The sequence below is a fragment of the Musca domestica genome, unplaced genomic scaffold (assembly GCF_030504385.1).
Source record: "Musca domestica strain aabys unplaced genomic scaffold, Musca_domestica.polishedcontigs.V.1.1 42, whole genome shotgun sequence".
NCBI lineage: Eukaryota > Metazoa > Arthropoda > Insecta > Diptera > Muscidae > Musca > Musca domestica.
The window spans coordinates 7,049,357-7,074,054 of record NW_026712329.1 but is presented as its reverse complement, the minus strand read 5'-3'; the positions used below and the strand labels follow the sequence as shown (position 1 = coordinate 7,074,054).

The window sequence follows — 24,698 nt, the reverse complement described above, 5'->3', positions numbered from 1 at the left end:
GAAAATGTTCCACATTAAACTGCAAATGGGATTGGTTGGAGAATGCAGGTACAGTTGTTGGAACCCTTATATGGGTGTGGTATAGTACCCATACGTGAACCTACATAAACAACATTCAGCTACAGGGAAGGGTACATATAGGGTGAGATAAAAAAACTGCTACAAAGGTAAACGCCATAATTTTTACCTTTTTTTTAAATTTTATTGAATGAAAGCACAAAATGTCGGGCATAGCATCAAATTTTAGAATAAGTTTAGATTTGTTCAAATTGGTCACCTTTGGCGAATTCTGGCCTTCAAACGGCCAATGAAACCATCACACATCACACGGTATTTTGACCCATTCCCGGCGAAGCGCTTGCTTGAGGTGATCGACACTTTAGTATTTTTTAGTGCCAACTTTGCTTTCCAAAATACTCCAGAGACAATAGTCCAACGGATTGGTATCCGGAGATTTTGGTGGCTAGTGTGCGCTGGAAATGAAGCGAGAAACCTCATTGAGTGCGATGGTGTTGAATCCTGTTGGAATGTCCAAGGTCTGCGGCCATAATGTTTGCGTGCTCAAGGCTTTAATACACCCTCCAGAATATTTTTGCGATTATATTCGGCATTTTTTTCTGATGCCACGGTCGATTAATACGCGCGGAGAGCGTCCATCGGCTGTTATGACGGCCCACACCATCACCATGCCCGGCGCTTGAGTTCTGGTGTCCAACCGAAGGTGCACATTTTTAGCTAACCTCTTTGGCAAGTAAACACGATCATTTTGTTTGTTTACAAATCCGAATTCGGCAGTTCACCACTTTCGGGCAAGCGAAGCAAATCTTTACCTCTTTTGAGTCTATTTTCTTTCTGTTGCGGTGTAAGTTCTTGAACTTTTTGGAATTTCAATGCCTTTACCCCGAGCTGATTTTTCAATATTTGCCGAAAGGAATATTGCGATATGTTAAGCTCACGAGCCATTTTCGGCCACTGCGACGCGGGTTTCGATGAAGTCGCTTCTTTACTTTTCGAACCATTTCTGCTGATGTTGCTGTTTTCTTCCGTCCACTTCCTTGACGTCGGGCTACACTACCAGTATCACGGTAACGAGCGATGATATGAGACACAAAAGATTTATTCGCATTTAAATGCTGGAGTTCTCTACCGATAGACACTTGCCTGCCAAATATAAAGAAATCACAGTATCACGCTTGAATTCCATCACGAATAACTTTTTTTCTGGAAAATTCTCACAAAAATGTTTTTGTATGCTTGTAAACAATATAATAAGCTGTCACTGGAATAATTTTAACAGCTGTCGGACGAGTGGCTTAGAAATGACAGAAGTCTGAAGTTGGATGCAGTTTTTTTTATCTCACCCTGTATATATTACGAGCCTTAAAATCTAAATGGTTTGAAATTTGAATCCACTACATGGATAATGTGGCTAAAATCATAAAAACAAAAAACGATTGTGTGGAAGTAATATTATATGGGGGCAATAGGAAAACGTGGACTTTTATAAGACAATGTTTAGCCACCGAAGCTTGAACTCATTACGAAATTTAGACAATTTTTTTAAAAAAATATTCAAAATATCGATAGAATCTTGAAATTTTTCACGAGGGCCAAAATTCGTACTAGAACGGTACGAAATAGACTAAAAGGTACTAAATACGGTACTGTTTGTTTTTGACGAATCAGAAGAGCTAGAACTCTTAAATTTGGAATTAGGGTCACTGATGGAGTGTATGATGTAAGTACCAACGGGAAATTTGTAAATTTGCACTATAAGTGTTCGGAAAGAACTAAAATTTACTATATTTGGTACCATTTCGTATCATGAGAACTGTTAGAGCTAAAAACTTGAAATTTCGAATGGGAATCAAGATTGAGGAGTAGGGGCCATGATATGAGGTAATTCTGGAAGTATGTACTCATGTATACGAAAAGTAATAAACGGTACTTAATTTGGCACAGTTCGAATTTGAACGGATAGAGCTAGAATACTGAAATTAACATTACTGGCGGAGGATATGGAGACAGTTTTTTTTTTTTTTCGAAATTTGTACTTATGTCAACGAAATGGGTGAACCGCTGGAATGTTGAATTTTAGAGATATAATTACTAAAGTATTGTAGAATTGGAGTATGTAGGATGTTTTGGAAATTTGGAAATAAGATGTCTACTGGATTGTATGATGTAGGTAGTTATAGATTTGTTGTTATATGTACCGAATTTGGTATTATTTGTATTTGGGCGAACCGAGAGGGTTGGAAACCTGAACTTCGGAGTTGGGATTACTGTGGGAGTGTAGGATTTGGCTTTGACATTGTATGATTAAGGTAGTTTTGGAAATTTTGAAGTTTCGGAAATTCGTACTTATGTCCTAAATTTGGTACAATTTGGATTTATGTGAACCGATAGGACTAGAACCCTTAAATTTGGAATTAGGAGAACTGTTGAAGTGTGAATTACTGCTAAAGTGTACTAAATGGTACTAAATTTGTTAGAATTTGGATTTGTGTGAACTTGTGTGAAGATTGCTGTTGGAGTGTAGGATTGGGTAATTTGGAACTTTTGCAGGTAGTTTTGGAAATGTGTGCTATATGTGAACGAACTGAATGGTACGTCATTTGATATTGGGTGAAGGGATAAAGATTACTGATGGTATCTGTGTCTGAGACTTGACGGTGGTTTGGAAATGCATCCTGTATTTGCAAGAAAAGTACTTAATGGTACTAAATTTGGATAGGGCTAATATTCCCAAATTTAATATTGGGGTCCCTGTTGGTATCTGGAGTTGAGATATGGATGTGATTTTAGAAGTGTGTACTATAATTGTACAAAAAGTACTAATTAGTACTAAATTTAGTATTTAGTGAAGGGATAGGGCTGAAACCGTGAAATTTATATTGCAATAACTGTTGGTGTCTGGGATGGAGATATGGAACGATTTAGCAAATGAGTACTAAAATTATACGACAAGCACTAATTTAATATTGCGTGAATGTATAGAGCTACAATTCCGAAATTTGATATTGAAGTCTCTGATGGTATCTGGTGTTGAGATCTGATGATGGTTTTGCCAACGCGTACTAAAATTGAAAGTACTAAATAGTACTAATTTTTTTATCACTGTTGGTGTCTAGAATGGAGAAATGTTGATTGTTTTGGATATTGCGTGATAAATTTGGTATTGGGTGAAGAGATAGAGCTGAAAATTTGAAATTTGATAGAGAGGTCAGTATTGGTTGCTAGGGTTTACGTATGGAGACGTAGAAATAATTTTGGACAGAAAAAAATTGGATGTGGGTCCTCCTTGGTAAACTTCAAAATGAAAGATTTTGAAGACTTTTTAGTATAAAACGTAAACATTTTCCTATTATTCTTTTCGAAGGAGTTATAATGTTTTAATAATGCCAGTTAGTAGACGGAAAAGTCTTGATGGGTTCCGTTAATTTAGCTGTACATAAATTCTGTACTTGTTAAATATATATCAGGATTTCAGTTTTCCACACATGGCCTTATACACACAAGACCTATCAGCCAACAGTATGCTACCAAGATCTGGCAAATTATTTCCATACTTTACTTTAGAGCATTTGTACCTTGACTTCGAACAACTAATATTGTCAAGCTGCAAGTCGTTTCCATTAATTCCCGCCATACATTTTTGCGAGACCTGCTGTGAGAAATCACTCAATGACATATTGTAAGTACGAATGTCATTTTGAAATAAATTGTTTTCATTTGAACATTTGATATATTTATTAGACCGTGCAATGAAGTTTACGCCTGCACATTCAGATAATAGAACAAAGTTCAAGTTTAAAGTCCAGGACAAAGTGGGGATGACGATAGATGCCGGTTATCACAGTTGCAGTTTATTGTTGCATCAATTATTGGCTGTAGATGACAATGTAATTTGCGAAGAAGATGATACTGATCTTTAGTGACCTCTGTCTAGCGGTAATTACAAAGTCAGATTTTTATGCAAGTTGTAAAAAACTAATTATTAAAATGTGGTTATGTAGAGGAGGGTTTAAGCTAGAGAAGATTTGAAGAAAGTCGACTATCTGTCGGAAAGTTGGACTATATCGTTGATCATATCTACATTTCTCTTTCTTTTCTTCAAGTAGAGTAGGTCATTTTCTTAAAGTTCAGTCGTGTATTTTAGCTCTGTCATTCCTTCCAGCCTTATCGTTCATATCTGTTTTTTTTTTAAGTTTACCAAGTTAAATAAAAAATGACCAAATTTAGTCATTCCGTTTGCAACACCTCGAGGTATTTCTAGGTATATATTAAGCATATATTTACGTTTAGCGTACAACCCACATTATTTAACGTAGTTCCGGTGGTGGAACATTCTATATATAGGCCAACGTTTAATGATTTTAGTCCCATTTTTAGGTGTTTTTTTTTAGGAGTTTTTAACGAGTTCCACTTTTGCTGGCAGAACATTGGCGGCATGTATTTACGTTTTACTATATCCTTCATATAACGGTCCCTCCCAATATTCTGATGGTTCCACGGATTTGTCTAGAAATTTTTATTTTAGTTCGAGATGGGTTCTTGCTCCGGAGGCGGAATTTTGTATATCTATATACACCGATATTCCGTATATTCCTAGTAAAATTTGCCCAAGGAATGGTTTCATAGTAGTATAAAATTGTCTATATTGGTTCCCGTTTTGGTATTATATTCAGTCTAGAAGAACTTTAATAAGCTGGACATAGTTCCCAAAGTTCATGTTGCGGAATAGTCCATTTGAACCAGTTCATTATGAAACGACATTAAAGATATGGTTCCCAAAGTCACTTTCGTGAGAGAGTTCATTTAATCATTGAGGAACGGTTCCGAACACTTCTTCCGTGATCAATTTAATTTGAACTTGTTCATTTTACACATAACACTTTTTCGTGATGCCTTTTACAACCTCATCTTCGAAGCTTTAATTACTTTCAGTTTTCTATCATTCTCAAATCTCGCTTCTTTTCTTTCCTTCCTACTTTTTTCGACGTATGACCAAAAGCTCTCCGAGTAAAGTAACGCCAAATACAATTGTAGCTATATAACGAGTTCATTCCGGAATCATAAGAAAAATATGGACCCAAGCACACATTTCGCGGATCAGAAGAGCTTGATATGAAGCCGAACGTTTCGTTCCGGAGAATGTTCCTTTGAACTAGGACTCCGAACGTTCCTAGGGATATGGTTCCCAACTTTCGTTTCGACGAATAGTTCCTTTGAACTAATTTATTCCGGAACCACACAATAAGCTGTATGTGGGTCAGAATGTTATTCTTGAATGACATAAAATATTTGGATACGGTTCTCAGCGTTCGTTTCGAGGAGTAGTTATTTTGAACCAGTTCCTTCTGGAATGACACACAAGAGAAATAGTTCTTTTGACCCAGGGCTTTATATGGTTCCGAAAGTTCATTTTGCGGAATAGTTCCGTTGAACTAGTTCATTCCAGAACAACACAAAATCTTGTATATGGATCAGATTGTTCCCTTGGCGGAATAGTTGCTTTTAACTAGTTCTGGAACATTCCTTTTGCGATAGGGACCCTTGAACTTGAGATGGATATGGTGGCTTTGAACTAGTTCATTCCGGAACCAAACAACTCGCTGTATATGGATCAGAGCGTTCCTTTTGTGAAACAGTCCCTTGAAATAGTTCATCCTAAATTAAATAAACTATATGAAAACAGTTCCCAACGTTCATTTCGAGGAGTGGTTATTTTGGACTAGTTCCTTCTGGAACGATACAAAAGAACTAAATTTGTTTTCGAAAGTTCCTTTGCGTAAACAATTCATTGGGAGTAGATCGTTCTGGAACGACACCAATGAGAAATACTTCTTTTGATCTAAGACTTGATATGATTCCGAACGTTTATTTTGCGAAATAGTTCCATAAACTATATGAATATGGTTCCCAACGTTTCTTTCGCCCAGCACTTCCTTTGAACTAGTTCCTTCTAAACAACGCAAAAAATGTTTTTTGGTTCGGAACGTTTCTTCGCAGAGTAGATGATTTAAAAAAGTTCGTTCTAGAACGACTCAAAAGAAAAATATTTATTTTGAAGTAGAGCTGAATACTGTTCATTTCGCGGAATTGTTCCTTTTAACTAGTTCATTCCGGACTCACAAAAATGTTGCACGTGGATCAGATTGTCCCTTTCGCGGAATTGATGCATTTAACTAGCTCCTCCTGAATGACATAAACTATATGGACACTTATTTCAACATTCCTTTGTCGGATGAGATCCTTTGAACTAGTTCATTCTGGAACGACACAAAAGAGATACATTCATTTCGAACGTTTCTTCGAGAAATAGTTATTTTGAAGTAGTTCATTTTGGAACGATACAGTAGTTATTTTAAATTAGTTCCTTCTGGAACCTAACAAAAGATCTACACTTGGTTCAGTTCGTTCCTTGACGGAATAGTTAATTCCAAGAAGTTCGTTATAGATCGACTCAAAAGAAAAAATATTTCTTTAGAACTCATGCTGGATTTTGTTCCGAACGTTCATTTCGCAGAGTAGTTCTTTTTGAATGACAAAAGAGCTGGATATGGTTTCAAACGTTCCTTTCGTGAAAAATTTCCTTTGAAATAGTTAATATAGTTTATATAACCATATAGAAGCCCTATAGAACGTCTTCTGCCAATAAAAAACATGTGTATTTAAATCAATGTTTTTTAAAGATCTTCTATTCATAAAGGAAAAATATCGTCTACGTACACAAAACCCATTATCTTTAAGGACATAAGGGAAGTCTGTGAAAGGTCTTTTATCAAAAGAAGGCCTGTGGAATATCTTATTTCCGTAGCAAATCTATACCTAATGGTCCTCCATCAGTGAAATACTAATGAAATATTCCGAATCAATGGAAAAACTTTGGATGATATACTTCTTGCAGAAAACCTGGTATCTATAAAAGATCTGTGAAAATTATTATATTTTTAGAAGATTTTATGAGTTTATGGAAGATATTCCATCAACACAAGACGCGTAGAATCAAATGTCTGTGGTGGATCACGTATCTCATAGAGGTTTGGGAACCTCTTCTATTCGTAGAAGGTTTATCATCTACATATTCTTCTTCCTCCAGAATATCTTGTATCTATAGAAGATCGGCAAAAAGTCCCTAGAAACCCTGGGAAATTGTTTCTATGTATAGAAGATCTTCCATCTATTAAAGGTTTGTGGAAGATATTTCACCAACACAAGACCCATTGAACATTTTCTCTCAAAGATAGATACGTGGAGGATCAGCTATCTGATAGAGCTTTGAGAAATGTCTTTTATTTGTAGAGTACCATCTATTGGGGCTTATATTGCCTATTTGGGGCACAATTAACTTGAAATCGGATAATGATATATACATGAGCTATATTCAAATCTGAACCGATCTCGATAAAATTTGGCATAGATATTTCTGAGCTGTATTTGATATATGTCCCTGAATATCGTTGTTACGGAGTGCATATTACGGCTGTGCGGAACAAATATAACAAATCGGATGAACAATATATACGGGAGCTATAGCTATATCTGAACCGATCTTCACGAAATTTAACGTACTAGCTTCTAGACTAAATTCGGTCGTAAGTGCCAAATTCCATCCCATTTGGGCAAATATTAGACGTTTGGTGCACAATAAAATGCAAATCGGACGAAGTTATATATGAGAGCTATATCCAAATCTGTCCCGATCTGGATAAAATTTAGCAATGTTATTTCTGTGCTGTGTTTGATATATTTCCACAAATATTGTTGTTCCAGAGTGCATATTACGGCTGCGGAGGACAAAAATAAAAAATCGGTTGAACATTATATATAAGAGCTATAGCTATATCTGATTACGATCAAATTTGACATACTTTTTTCAGGCCTTATTTGATTGTATGGGCATTACACGTTTTGTGCACAAAAAAGGCAAATCGGACGAATATATATATGGGAGCTATATCTAAATTTTCATCATTTTTTTTTCGTCCTTGGGCCAAACAAATGACTTGTGCAAAATTTCATCTCAATCGAATAATAAATGCGACCTGCATTTTGTTTACAAAAATACATTGACATACGGACGGACGGACGGACATGTATAAATCGACTCAGAATGTGATTCTATGCAGATCACCAAAAGGAACTATGGGTCTATCTCGTTTCCTTCTCCAAATGCACAAAGACATAATACCCTTACCACAATGTGGTGTAGGGTATAAAGAAGGTCCGTGAAAGTCATCTACTCGTAGTAGACGTGTGAAAGCTCTCCTACCCACCTATAGAATGTCTATAGTGATTAAAAAAAAAAAACTCGAATCCCCCTTATCTTAAGGGCAACCTTCAAAATGAAAACAAGTGCGAAAAAAAAAATACATTTTTGCCTCACCTATATTCGAGATAAACAATACCTACATACTTATATACATACATTTATATGTACATTCATCTAAATTCTCGGAAAAATTACACTAGCTTTAACAAACAAATCGAACAGATTGTAAATCACCAGAGACACACTTTTTATACCCTACACCACAAGGTGGTCAGGGTATTATGTCTTTGTGCATTTGTTTGTAACAGGCAGAAGGAAACGAGATAGACCCATAGTTCCTTTTGATGATCTGCATAGGATCACATTCTAAGTCGATTTATGCATGTCCGTCCGTCCGTCTGTCCATGTATTTTTGTAAACAAAGTACAGGTCGCATTTATTGCCCGATCCAGATGAAATTTTGCAAAGATCTTTTGTTTGGCCCAAGGACGAACCCTATTGAAATTGGAGATAATCGGTCAAAATTTAGATATAGCTCCCATATATATCTTCGTCCGATTTGCCTTCTATTGTGCACCAAACGTGTATTATCAGCCCGAATTGTATGGAATTTTGCATATACACCCAAATTAGGCCTTAAAATATGTATGTCAAATTTGATCGAAATCGGTTCAAATATAGCTATAGCTCCCATATATATTGTTCATCCGATTTGTTATTTTTGTCCTCCGCATCCGTAATATGCACTATGTAACAACAATATTTGGGGAAATATATCAAATACAGCTCAGAAATACATTTGCTAAATTTTATCGAGATCGGTTCAGATTTGGATATAGCTCCCATATATAACTTCGTCCGACTTACCTTTTATTGTGCACCAAACGTCTAATATTTGCTTAAATGGGATGAAATTTGGCACATACGACCGAATTGAGTCTAGAAGGTAGTATGCCAAATTTGGTGAAGATCGGTTTAGATATAGCTATAGCTTCCATATATATTATTCATCCGATTTGTTATATTTGTTACCCACAACCGTAATATGCACTCCGTAACAACGATATTCAGGGAAATATATCAAATACAGCTCGGAAATATCTTTGCCAAATTTTATCGGTTCAGATTTGGATATAGCTCCCATATATATCTTTATCCGATTTCAAATTAATTGTGCACCAAATGGGCAATACAATTCCGAATTTAAAAGATACAAATGCTTCGGCATATTTAGTCCTTTGAACATTAAATTATAATTATAATCATAGCGTGTATGATTAAATTCACCCATAAAAACTTTTAATTGTTATGTGGAGCTCTACTTAATTAGCAAAGTGGTGTAGGGTATCATAAAATCGGCCCCGCCCGACTTTAAGACTTTCTTTACTTGTTGTCATTAGAATTGTTGAGTTGTATGAGAATTAGTATGAGAATTCACTGTATCGGAACAAGTATGAATGGATATGTACATTTTTATACGAATGTATGGATTTCAGAGAGCACTCTCTTTGTCTCTGATAAGTACAAGAAAATTGGAAAGCACCCCCGTGGAAGTGGATAGAGAAAAATTGGTCACCCTTCATACTTATAAAGCTCTCTCTCTCTCTCTCTCTTTCCCGCTATCGAGTCGATCACAAAACGTCGTGTATTAATTTCCTCTAACTACTGCTTTTGTTGATGTTTGTTATTTTAGTTCAAAACTAAAACAAATAAACGCTTGTGTTTCTATTGTTGTTGAAAATGTTGAACAAAAAAAATCAGAAGTAAATATTTACACACATGTGTACATACATTTGATAAAATGCAAAATAATATTAACCAAGATATACCTCTACAGACAGACAGACAGACATCCAAACATATAGATGTATGTAAACATGTTCGAACATATTCATTGGAAGTGAGCGCTTCTTATTTTGTTGTTAAATGCGCATAAAGACATGTTTGCGACTAGGTGTTCGGATTGTTGTTGTTGTTGTCACCACACACTTCGCCCGGAAAGTGGAAGCTTTTAGTGCAAAAGCACTATTCGCTGAGACTTGAAACGCTTGTGCGAACAACAGCTATTGAAAAAATCAAGGAAGATACGATTGGAAAGAAAATTTAAATAAGATGATTGGACGGTGTCATAAGGCAAATTAAATTTGTAGTCAACGTCGGATGGTCAAACATATTAGCATTTAACACATATTAGTGTATTTTGATGCAATAGAGGTATCTTTCAAATAATGTTTAATAGTCTCTGGTTAAAATTTTAGCACAAATAGTGGACCAAATTTCAAATGGTTTTCGAGCCATGAGCCGTACCTTACATTTTCATTGCATTTAAAAGTGAGTCAGAAGGTTTACATTTTATTATAACGAGCGCCATTTTTAACATTGAGTGATGAACTCTTTTCTGAAAGAAATATAAGCACATTTTAGGCTAAACAAGTAAGCAAAGGCTATAGTCATGCGGGGCTGTCCATGTGATACCCTACAACACTACAATATGTTAGAAGAACCCTTATGTCCAAGTCCATTTTGGAAGATTTCGCTGTTGAAATTTTGTAATGGAGCGCTGCCCAGATATTGCCCTTAGCATTTTGACCAAGGACATTTGCGCACTCCGTCATGCTGTCAGTTGTTTTGGTCTATTTTACAGCTAAAAATAATCCAATGGTCATCCAAAAAGCTAGAATTCTTCCCTATCCTTAACTCTCTTCTCAGGCATGTCGATTGGCTTCAATTGTCTGATCAGGATTGTTTTCTGTCTTTGGTTCATTTAAGCCCCTTAATATTTTGCGATCATCTCTAAAAGCAAGAAGCCGCCCTGGATCTACAAATTTAGACCCATATATATGATTTGCTTGACTACCATATTTGGCTATATCCATCAACGAAATCAGCATAAAAAAGTCAGAAGTTCGCCTTCTGTGTATTTCGGATATCGCTTGTAAGTAATGTTGGTATTTTTTACACACAAAAGTACTGGTCCATTCTACCCGCTGTCCTAAACTCTAACTACATGCGAGATTTCATGTCCTTTGGTTTCTATTTGCGACCTTATAACGGCTGCAAAATCAGGAACATTTTTACATTTTTAGTGGTTGGTCCATTTTAACCCCTAAATATATTGCGGTCATCTTTGAAAACAGTAGCTCTTCTGAACCTAACCCTACCCTTGTGAAAATTTTCGTGAATATCGGACGATAATTGCAATCTGTATATAATAACCCCAACCAGTGTTGTAAGGTGAAAAAATTGTACAAAATGTACACTTTAGCATTCTAAGTCAAATTGAAAAAATCGCATGCGATAAAAAATATGAAAAAAATAAAAAAAATGTCACAAAATACTACAAAATCTATAATAACACCATCATTGGCACATTTTTATGCGATTTTTTAGATTTTATTCTCTTATGCCAGGAGGGCATTCTGAATTGACAAAATTTGTCAAAATCGGTCCAGCCATTCTTGAGATATATGCATTCTAGCTAACATCCCCTTCCTTTGTATATTTACATTGTATATATTTCCCGATATATTTACTATCGGCATCTACGTAACGGTCAGAATTGACCTCTTCATCTATTTCTGATTTCGCCGGGATTAAAAATTATCGCGGTTTAATGAAAAAATGGACTTTTATTTAAAACAAATGCTATGGTCTATTTCACCCACTAAATATTACCCGATGACCATCAAAATTGGAAGACTTCTTCCCAGCCCTAAGCTCTAGCCCCATGCTAACTTCCGCGCCGATTGGATTCTAATTGCGACCTGTAGGGCAACTGCAAAATCAGGAAATTTTTCAGTTTTTGGTCCATTTCAAACCCTAAATATTATGCGATCATCTCCAAAAGAAATAGGGTTCTATTCTGGCCTCAAACCAACTTCAATTTTCAATTTCGTGAGGATTGGTTCATAATTGCGGCCTGTAGCTTGGTTACAAATTAATATGGACATACATAGCTAGATCGACTCAGCTCGGCAAGATAGCAAAATCCATATATACTTTCCTATGTGGGAAACCAATATTTCAAGGTGTTACATAATTTTGTGGTCCAATCGAACTTATAATACCCCCAACACATAGTGTTGTAGGGTATAAAAATTATACAATATATTCAACAAGTTAGGAAGTGTCATTTGGTTGGCTGACAGATATATGCCCCTCAGTCTATGACAATTAAAATACGTTTAAGACTAGTTCTTATATAATATCAAGGTCCGATTACACATTATGTTGAAGTCATTGTTAATTGACTTTTTCATATTTTATATTTAACGTCTTTTACCATACTTTAAGGAGCCCCTAACAATTTGTATACCCTCCCCCATGCATGGTATGGAGGGAATATACAGTTCGTGATTCCATTTGTAACTCATCGAAATAATAACTTTAGATATAACAAAGTATATATATATATATTCTTGATCAGCGTAAAATTTTAAGCACTGTCCGTCTGTCTGTTGTAATCACAGTAGAGTCAAAACAAGTATTTACATGTATATATGTTTAAAAAGGTACTTGGCCAATGGTAAATCGCGTCATATAAAAAATAGATAATACCACATTATTTGCCGTGCCGAACAAAACATATGCTATATTTTCATATATGTATGTGCGTAAATATGTATGTGACACCTTCTTACCAAAATTTCGTGATCATGCTGGAGTGAAAACAAAACAAAAAAATTATCAATAATTTGATAATAACGTTTACACGAGGCCAATTGTTGTCCAGATAAATAGCAAATATTATATTTTTAGGCATTTAGATAGACAAAAAAAGGATTGCATGGGTCGACTGAATGACACCCTAAACAAACCTTTTAGACGGTCATGGATTTTTTCACTGAGGACCTCGTGCCTCAAGCACTTCCTCCGGCCGAATAATTCAAGGGGTTTTAAGAATATATTTACAAGTTCTTCTTGACCAACAATTGTAGCTTTTCACGATTTTTCCTCTCTCTGCGGATCTCATGCCACAAGGACTTCTCGACTATATAAACTGTAAAATAAATATTAAAAATATTTTTCCAGGGTATTCCTGACCAAAAAACGTGTCAGCATTGTAGTTCTTTAAAGAAATATAAGGCAATTTTCAATCTTTCAACATTCAATTGCAGAAAATAAATTTTTTTCAGATTCCAAATTTTATTTACTTTTTGAAATAATAAACAAACATTGAATTTGTTTTTATTAAATTGGCAACATTTGCAATTTTACTAAAATAGTAGTTTTTTGCCAGTAGTCGGTACCATTTTCCAATGCTCGGCATGTCTGTTTGCCAGTAGTCGGCATATGGTATTTCAGCAAAAAAAAAAAATCTATTTTCTATATTTTTTATTTCAAATAGTATAAAACAATGCTAAATTACTAATTCACAGTTTAATCCAGAATTTGAAATTAATTTCGTTTTGAAATAATGTTTTATTCAATTATCCTTCTTAACCAAATAGAGGTAGAAAATCAGGAATAGTATGGTTACCTTCGGTAAGGTATGAATTTTCAATTAAAATAAAAATGAGATTAGAAAATATTACCTTTCTTATATTTCTTTTTCCTTTAGATAGTCAACATGCCACCGCTATCTAAAACTTCAAATAGTTGATTTAAAAAATCTACTTAATTTAGAAAAGTTGGTCAAAAAGCACAAATAAAAGCAACAGCCAACTCAAAACGATTTTTTAATTTGAGTAGTTTTTGGCCTTTTTTAATAATTTTCTCAAGTTTTGGTGAAATGGGTCAAAAATTATATTTTTTTAGTAATCGGCACCTCCTGCCGACTACTAGCAAATTTATTTTTATACCCTCCATCAAAAAAGTATGGAGGGTATATTAAGTTCGTCATTCCGTTTGTAACTCATCGAAATAATCATTTTAGACCCAACAAAGTATATATATTCTTGATAAGCGTAAAATTCTAAGACGATTTAGCCCTGTCTGTCCGTCTGTTGTAATCACGGTACAGTCTAAACGAATTAAAATAGGAAGCTAAATTTTTGCACAGATCTCTCTTTTGTCTGCAGGCAGGTCAAGTTCGAAGATGGGCTATATCGGTCCACGATATCGTATAGCCCCCATATAACGATACCCCCGATATTCGGTATTTTGATGATGTTAGCCACATTTTCAATGGAATTGTCTGAAAATCCACACAAGTAGTTCCTTGTGAGTACTTTACCCCCTGAGAGAGAATTATCTATATAGGTCCACGATATCGTATAGCCCTCATATAACGGTACCCCCGATATTCGGTATTTTGATGTTTTTAGCCATATTTTTCGAAGGAATGGTCACAAGGGGTTCATTGTACACAAGGGATTCTTTGTGAGCACTTACCCCCCGACAGAGAATTCTCTATATAGGTTAACGATAACGTATAGCTCCCATATAACGGTACCCCGCGATATTCCCTATTTTGATGATTTTAGCCACATTTACCAATCGTATTGTCTGAAAATCCACACACGGAGTTCTTTGTGAGCACTTTACCCCTGAAACGGAATTGTCTAGATAGGTCCACAATATCGTATATCCCCCATATAACGGTACTCCCCTATATTCGGTATTTTGATGATTTTAGCCACTTTTTCCAATGGAATTATCTGAAAATCCACACAAGGAGTTCCTTGTGAATACTTTACACGCAGACATAGATTTGTCTTTATACTTCTTCTTCTTCTATACCCTCCATAGAATGGTAGAGGATATAAAACATATGGGTAAATGGGCCTCCCAAAATTCGGCATCTTGATGATTAAAGCGACATTATTCACCGGAATTGGTTCAAATTTCTTATTTGAAGTTCGGAATTGGTACTACATTCCATGACAGAAAATATAGCTCCCATATAACGGTTGTAGTTAAGGGGATTTTTTGACGGATTTTTGTTTTAGTTTTTCAAGTTCCTTCCAAGTGGGTATTAAAAGTTCCGAACTTAGCTTCTATTCTACGTGTTACTGAACAAATCTGATACACAAGGCCTCTGACTTGTGTCGTTAATCAAAGACTTCATGCCGTTTATATGATTTTTAAGATTTGTCTATTATATTATATTGAAAATGGAATGTATCGTACACATTTAGTTATTGCTCCCTGCTTTTTCAGTATTTAGGAGATTTCTTTCCCAAATCTCAACCTAATCAGTTGTAATTTTCTGTGGATAGTAAAAACACTCGAAACGAGGAAAACCACCAGTAATTTTTCTTATAGTCACCATATGATGGCACCCGAAGATTTTCGGGTTCCCCCATAAAACGGTCTTCGACATTTTCGGCATTTTGAGGATAGTCATTTCCTTTACCACATTATGCCATTGAAATGAGATAGTATTTACCCAAGATAAATAACTTCTTATTAAAAATCTCTCCTGTTTCAAACAGATAGACTTAGGGGTATAAAGCAGCAGCATATATAAATATTTTTCGAATTCTCTCTCATTTTCGATACCGGTTTAAGAATGAAAAACAAATGCCTGTCTGTAAAAATAAATAACATAAACAATGACTCGTGAATTTGTATTTTAAGATTCGCAGGGATGAGGCTATTTCGGTGACAAACTCTGGTGTTATTCTCACAAAACATGTATTCTAAATAAATTAAACGAAACCATGCTAATTGGCTTGTCGTTAGCTGTGTTAACAAGGCAAGGATGATTATTTATATATATTTAATTTCACAACTAGATGGAATAATTAGAATTTTTTTTTTTTTTGAGAAATTTATATGGAAAAAATTTAAAATATTGATAGATTTTTCGGGGCAATCCACATTAGAAAGGTGTGGACCGTTCTGTTATTATTTGTATTATTGATCCTTCATCCTTCCACAAAGTTTATATGTAACCTCTTATAAAGGAAGGAATTAGTTATTGATGTCGTCTTTTGTTTGCAACAACTTGAAATATTACCCGGAGACCCCTATAAGTCTAAGTTTTAGACTACGTCTCTCAGAAATGGGAAGTTAAATTTCAATGAAGTTAAATTTGACAAGATAAATTGCAGAATAATGCATAGCTGTACATTGCTATTTGAAATTTGAGATTACCTTGAATTAATCGCACTATGTTTGTCCCTGATTTTCTTCACACTTTGCCCACTCAAATATTTTTGCCTATAACTAACAAATTGTGTGATTAAGTGGCCAAAATTTTGAAAAATCATAAAATGTGACAATATTCCCATATTTTTCCCAAACTTCCCACCTTCCAATATTTGTAATGAAAGTAGATGGGTTTACTCCTTCTGGTACTCCCCTCCTCTTGGGGGTCCAAAAATTATGATTCAAAGTTAATAACGGTTTATTATACTTAGACCAAGTATGATTTTTTTCGACGATTCCTCCCACCAAAGATCTTTTACAAAAAGAAACAAAAGTCATAATTATACCACCTAGCTACGCCGTTTCCGTTTGGTTCAATTTTTCAGAATTTTTAAAAATATTTGTGAGGGCTTAAGGACTTTTAAAGGACACATGGCAAACAGCTTTAAATCTTTTAACTATTTATTTCTTCCATTTAAATAATGAATTTTTTTACGATACTTTTCGTGGACTTCAAAATATAAAATATATATAAAAATAAAATATAAAATATATTTAAAAAAATATACATATTTATTTTAATTATTTTTGAGCATTTCCCGGCTAAATATACATGTTGGATTTTTAAAATATATTTTCCAAGGGGATATATTTCAAGAGTGGCTAAATTGAAATGACGGACTTATTTTTTTAAAATTTTTATAAAAATAAAATTTTAATTGTCTATCAAATTGTTTCTAAGGACTTTCCAGCTAAACATAAACTGTGGATTTGTTTATACCTATATATATTTAAATAAATTATATAAACTCCCAGACGAAACGGCTGAATATCTTGAAATTTTACACGAGGATCAGTCTTGCTGGGCAGGCGTGTGAAAAGGTTGGGTTTTTTGAAATACGTACTAAAAGGGTAAAAAAGTACTAAAAAGTGAATACTATGTTAAATTTGATACTTTGTGTTGCAGAAAAGTCAGTTTGCTATATGAACTGTACTTAATAGTACTAAATTTGGAAATAATGCTCAAATTCAAAATTTTGGTATAAGAGTCGCTGTTTACGTATAGTCTAGACATATGGAGGTGGTTTCGGAAATGTGTTCTATAATTGGAGAAAATTTACAAAATGTTTTTTTTTTTGGTATTAGTTGAAAGGATAGAAATAAAATTATTCAATTTTATATTTAGATTACTGAAGTTTTCTGTGTTTGAAATTCGGCGATATTTGTACGAAAACTACTAAATGGTACCAAATTTTGTATTAAATGAGGGGATGGGGTTGATATCCTCAAATTTGATATTGATGTCTATGATGCCCGTGAAAATATTTTTTTAAAATATAATAGCAAAGACACAAACCACTTGCGTTTTGTATTGGTCTCGACGGAGCTAAAATGAAAGGTCTCGAGAAGTAAAAGGTATATATGACAGAAAGTACTTCTCGAGACCCTTCATTTGAGCCCCGCCTCAATAACGCAACAATCATAGTTTGTGTGCATTTCAGCATTTTCCATGCAGTTTCCCTACCGACAATCCCACTTTGGTTAGAAAATCGTAAAAACTCGATAATCTGAAATCATTTTGGAATACAAGGCATAAGACAGTGCCCCTCGAAACCTTTCATTTGAGCCCCGCCTAAATCAGTTATCATTGTTTTTGTGCAATTCAGCATTTTGCATGCAGTTTCCCTAGCGCAAACCCCACTCTGGTTATTCGTCCACTTTGGGAAATTGTGTCATTTTCCTCTTAAATTAAATTGGGAGAATAGTTTTTGAAAATGCGTTGATTTATCCAAAAAAAAAAATAGAAAATCATTAAAATTAAAAAAAATATATTTTCCAAATTACACCTTGTGTCCCAACACAAAATGCAAGTGGTTTGGGTCTTTGCTATTATTATTTACAATTTGTCTTTACGGTCATAGTTCTGTGTTGGTATATGGAGTCGCGATTTAAAGGTGGTAGTATAGTACTATTACTGGCACTAAATTGGGCGAAGGGATAGAGTAAAATTATGAAATTTGATATTTGGATAATTGTTGCGGCTGAGTTGGGTTTGGAAATGAGTAATTTAGTTGTTGGAAAAGTCATAAATGGTACTGAATTTGGTATTTCCTAAAGTAATGGAGATAATATCCTGAAATTTGATATCGATGTTACTGTTGATGATGACTGTTTTTGAAGTGTACTGTTCTGAAATTTTATATCTAGGTTACTGTTGGTTTCTAGTTTTACATATGGAAACATTGAAATAGTTTGGAACGAAACTATTTTCCTATTATTCTTTCCGAAAAAGGAAAAACTTAAATAATACAAACAAGTAAGCAAAAGCTATAATCGTGCGGGTCCGACCATGTGATACACTACAACAATACAATGTGTTAGAAGCCCCCTTATGTCCAAATCCATTTTGGAAGGCTTCGCTTTTGAAATTATGTCATAGAGCATTGCCCAGATATTACCCTCTGCTTTTGTATCAGGGTCATTTGCCCAATATTTACGCACTCCGTCGTGCTGTTAGTTTTTGTGGTCCATTCATAATTCAAAATGGTAGACTTCTTCGATGTCCTTAACTTTCTTCTAAGGCAAAATGTCGATTGGTTTCAAATGTGTAATCAGGAAAATTTTTCTGTTTTTGATTCATTTGGAACCCTAAGTATTTTGCGATCATCTCCAAATGCAAGAGGCCCTCTGTATCTCCAAATTTAGACTCATCTATATGATTGGCTTGTCTACAATATTTGGCTATATTCGTCAACGAAATCAGCATAAAAAAACTGGAAGTTCGCCTTTTGTGTATTTTGGATTTCGCCTGTAAGTTATTTTCATCGTTTTCGTAGAATGGAGATGTTAGCTTTTTGACACAAAAGTAGTGATCCATTCTATCCGTTGTTCTAAACTCTGCCCTATGGTTTCTATTTGTGACCTTTATAACGGCGGAAAAGTCAGGAACATTTTTAGTTGTTGGTACATTTCAACCCCTTAATATATTGCTTACCTTTTTAAAACCAATGGGCCCTTGTGAGCCTACCTCACCCTTATGGAAATTTTCGTGAGGTACCCTAACCTGTGTTGTAAGGGTATAAAATATTACCAAATATACACTTCGATATTATAATTCAAATTGAAAAAAAAAAATAGATGAAAAATAAAATAAAATATCACAAAATACTACAAAATCTATATTACCATCATTGTTGATATCTTTTATTGCTTTTTTTAGACTTTACTCGTTTATGCCAAGAGGGCATTCTGAAATGACAAAATTTGTCAAAATCGGACCAGCCACTCTTGAGATATAAGCATTTTAGCTAACACCCCTTTCCCTCTCATTTTGAGTTATTTTGAAGTTTTCTGCAAAAAAAATGCCAACCTAATTGGTCTCATATAAGGGCACACCCAAATATTCAATAATTCCTTTTGTAATTCATTACATTTCATTTAAAATCGGAATTATTTCCTTTTAAAGTTGATTTTTTCATTATACCCTACAACACTATGTGTTTGGGGTATTATAAGTTTGATTGGGCCAAAAATTATGTAACAGCTCGAAATATTGGTTTCTCACATAGGAAAGTATATATGGATTTTGCTATCTCGCCGAGCTGAGTTGATCTAGCTATGTATGTCCGTCCATCCGGCTGTCCATGATCGCATAATATTTAGGGGTAGAAATGGATCAGAAACTGAAAAATTTCCTGATTTTGCAGAGCAACCGGTCGCAATTATAGACCAATCGACACGGAAATTATCATGAGGCTAGAGCTTGAGTCTGGGCAGAAGCCTTCCAATTTTGATGGTCATCGGGTAATGTTTAGTTGGTGAAATAGACCATAACATTTTTGTTAAATAAAAGTCAATTTTTCTATTAAACCGCGAATATTTGTAATCCCGGCGAAATCAGAAATAGACGAACAGGTCAATTCTGACCGTTACGTAGATGCCGACAATAAATATATCGGATTTATATTGCGAAATGTATACAATGTATATACAAAGGGGATGTTAGCTAGAATGCTTATATCTCAAGAATGGCTGCATCGATTTTGACAAATTTTGTCAATTCAGAATGCCCTTTTGGCATAAAAGTATAAAATCTAAAAAAATCACATAAAAAGACGCCTATAATGATGTTAATATTGATTTTGTAGTATTTTGTGACATTTTTTTATTTTTACATATTTTTTTATCGCATGCGATTTTTTCAATTTGACTAAATATTGAAGTGTATATTTTGTAATATTTTTTGACCTTATAACATAGGTTTTGATTATTATATACAGTCTGCAATTATCGCCCGACTCTCGCGAAAATTTTTACAAGGGTAAGGTTAGGGTCAGAAGGGCTAGGCCTATTTTTTTCAAAGATGTCCGCAATATTTTTAGGAGTTGAAATGGACCAAAAACAGAAAAAAATGACTGTGCATACAATTGAAGCCAATCGGCACGCCTGAGAAGATAGTTAAGGACAGGGAAGAATTCTAGTAATTTGGATCACCATTGGGTTATATTTAGCTGTAAAATGGACCACAACAAACAGTATGACGGAGTGCGTAAATATTGGGCAAATGTCCCTGTTCAAAATGCTAAGGGTAATATCTGGGCTGTGCTCCGTGACATAATTTTAAAAGCGAAATCTTCCAAGATGGATTTGCACGTAAGAGGGCTTCTAACATATTGTAGTGTTGTTGTAGGTTATCACATGGTCGGCCCCGCACGACTATAGCCTTTGCTTACTTGTTTTTAATTGGATTTATTTCATATAAAAACCAGTAAAGAAAGTCCTAAAGTCGGGCGGGGCCGATTTTATGATACCCTACACCACTTTACTAATTTAGTAGAGCTGCGCATAACAATTAAAAGCTTTTTATGGGAGAATTCAATCATACACGCTATGATTATAATTATAATTTAAAATTCAAAGGACTAAATATGCCGAAGCATTTGTATCTTTTAAATTCGGACTTGTATTGCCCATTTGGTGCAAAATTAATTTGAAATCAGATAAATATATATATATGGGAGATATATCCAAATCTGAACCGATCTCGATAAAATTTGGCAAAGATATTTCTGAGCTGTATTTGATTTATTTCCCTGAATATCGTTGTTACGGAGTGCATATTACGGCTGTCGGTAACAAATACAACAAATCGGATGAACAATATATATGGGAGCTATAGCTATATCTGAACCGATTTCGATCAAATTTGGCATACATATTTTCAGGCGTAATTTGGTTGTATGTGCAAAATTCCATACAATTCGGACTGATATTACACGTTTGGTGCACAATAAAAGCAAAATCGGACGAAGATATATATGGGAGCTATATCTAAATTTTGACCGATTATCTCCAATTTCAATGGGGTTCGTCCTTGGGCCAAACAAATGATCTGTGCAAAATTTCATCTGGATCGGGCAATAAATGCGACCTGTACTTTGTTTACAAAAATACATGGACAGACGGACGGACGGACATGCATAAATCGACTCAGAATGTGATTCTATGCAGATCATCAAAAGGAACTATGGGTCTATTTCGTTTCCTTCTGCCTGTTACAAACAAATGCACAAAGACATAATACCCTGACCACCTTGTGGTGTAGGGTATAATGACTGTGCATACAATTGAAGCCAATCGACACGCCTGAGAAGAAAGTTAAGGACAGGGAAGAATTCTAGCAATTTGGATCACCATTGGGTTATATTTAGCTGTAAAATGGACCACAACAGCTAACAGTACGACCGAGTGCGTAAATATTGGGCAAATGTCCCTGTTCAAAATTCTAAGGGTAATATCTGGGCAGTGCTCCGTGACATAATTTCAAAAGCGAAATCTTCCAAAATGGATTTGCACGTAAGGGGGCTTCTAACATATTGTAGTGATGTTGTAGGGTATCACATGGTCGGCCCCGTAGCCTTTGCTTACTTATTTTTAATTGGATTTATTTCATATAAAATATATGAAATATAGTATAATTTGTAATTCAAAATGGAAATTCGAAATCAAATAATTACAATAAGTTCGTATTTTTTCGAATTACAAACATAATGGCTTCAATTGTAAATGGAAAAAAATCGAATTACAAAAGGAAATCTCGAATTATTTATGAAATATTTCAATTTCAAATGGAGTTATACGAATTACAGATAGAGTTATTGAATTACAACTATAACGTTTCGAATTACATTTGAAAATTTGTAGTTTCTCAGCTTGTTATAGCCCCCTTATAAAAGAAAATCCGCAGAAATTTGTCGTTGAATTTGAATAGGAATAGAACTCATCCCCTTATCTATTCAATACTAGTTATTAAGCTCAGAGAGCTTCCCTTGAAAGGTTTTAAGATTTCAATTGAGCATATTCGATTTGAGTTGTTTTTGTATGTTTTTGTTTACTTTTATTAAAAAAAAAATCATAATTGATCATTATCATTTGCCGAATTTGTTTATTCACATTAGACAAATGAAAAATATTATTTTTTAACAGATAATCCAAATTAATATGTGTGTACGTATGTATAACCTTTGAAACGCTTTGTCACGCAGCGTGTGTTGCCATTAATGGTTTGTCATAAAATTAAAATTTATGTGATACTTTTTTTTTAAATAGAATGAATTTGAATTTTCGAAACGAGATTGACATGTCTGGATGGACTGAGAATTCCCAGGGAAGATGTGTGCTAAGTTGGTATACTTAAAAGCTTCATCAAACGAAAGTTTGATGTCATCATCACATCGGGAAGTCACTGGTCCAGAAGTTATAGGTTTATGTGTGCTACCATACGAAGAAATATGCAAATTTTTAACATTTAATTTTTTTTAATTTCAAGACAAGTTTTGAAATACGAAAAAAATCGAAATTACCTACTAAACCAAGTACTTCCCTTCTTTTACCCCCTTTACAGTCTCTCGACCCATATCTCGTTCATGAGCTTTCAGGATGTTGGAATTGGAAGATTTACCACGACTAGAATCCTTATCGCCCATCAAGGATATGGAAAATGGATATCATGCCGATATAACGAAGATGACTATCCTGCCGCCGATAAGTAGTATGGGTGCGTCATATTCATCTTGCATTGATGGCAATAGCAAGACGAATAATGATCCACCACCAACAACAACTGAAATGTCCTTCAAAGAACCAAGATTTAAAATACGTACCACTTCGAGTAGTGATATGATTCTGGGTGGCGGTCCAAGGTATATTTCTCAGGTAAGTACTCTGTTTTCTGATTAATAATTTTTACAAGGAGAGACAAAGTTAACAAAAAATGGTAACATGAGAGAATTGCAATTTCAAAAAAAGAAAGAAAAACGAAAAGAAACTGGAGAGTTAAGAATATTAAAAAAATATAGAATAACAAAGTCATGGTAAGTTATTTTACAATGTTATTTTGAGTGTTAATTTTTCAGAAAAAAAAAACGAATACTTTGAGTACCACAAAAAAACATTTTTAAAATCATCGTAAACGGTAAATGTATTTTTTTTTTTTTTTTTTGTTTTTAATACTTAGGTTTCCAGAAAACAATAATGTCCAAAAATGTCATATGTCATAGGATACAAAGGAAGATCTCATATTTATGATGTCCTTCTGCCTACAGAGGTCTTCTTTAAACAGAAGGCTTTTACAGCTGTCGACAAAATGTCTATCTACAACAGATTATAGGGTGACATAAAAAAATGCAACAAAGACAAACGTCATATTTTTTACATTTTTTTTAAGTTTTTTATTGAATGAACGCAAAAAAATGTGGGAATTTTAGAATGAGTTTAGATTTGTTCGAATTGGTCAATTATGGCCTTTCAACGGCCAATGAAACCATCACACGCTGTCCGAATGTTGCTCTGCGGTATTTTGGAGCATTCCCGGCGAAGCGCTTGCTTGAGGTGAGCGATATTTTTTACTCCAGTCACAATAGTCCAACGGATTGGTATTCGGAAATTTTGGTGGCCATTGTGAGCTGGAAATGAAGCGAGGAACCACATTTTGTAACCATTCTTGCGTGGCGCGTGTTGATTGCAATGGCGTTGAGTCCTGTTGGAATGTTCAAGGTCTGCGGCCAAAATGTTTGCGTGCCGAAAGCTTTAATACACCCTCCACAATATTTTCGCGATAATATTCGGCATTTATTCTGATGCCACGTTCCACTAATACGAGCGGAGAGCGACGGTCGGCTGCTATACCGGCCCACACCATCACCATGGTCGCCGCTTGAGTTCTGGTGGCCAACCGAAGGAGTACATTTTCAGCTGACCTCTTTGGAAACTAAACACGATCATATTTTTTGTTTGCAAACCGATGTAAAACGAATTTTTTCTCATCGGAGAAAACCAAATTCGACAGTTCACCACTTTCGGCAAAGCGAAGCAACTCTTTAGCTCT

At 34.7% G+C, this 24,698-nt stretch overlaps 1 protein-coding gene across 1 annotated transcript in view; it reads left to right on the top strand.

Annotated features, from left to right (window-relative positions):
* Positions 1-24,698, top strand: part of LOC101897176 (segmentation protein cap'n'collar) — a 165,342-nt gene that overhangs the window by 2,721 nt on the left and 137,923 nt on the right. The window contains exon 2 of the mRNA XM_059127016.1: positions 23,217-23,527. Within this exon, the coding sequence (XP_058982999.1) occupies positions 23,252-23,527 (276 nt within the window). The 5' untranslated portion in view covers positions 23,217-23,251. The remainder of the gene's footprint in view (positions 1-23,216; positions 23,528-24,698) is intronic.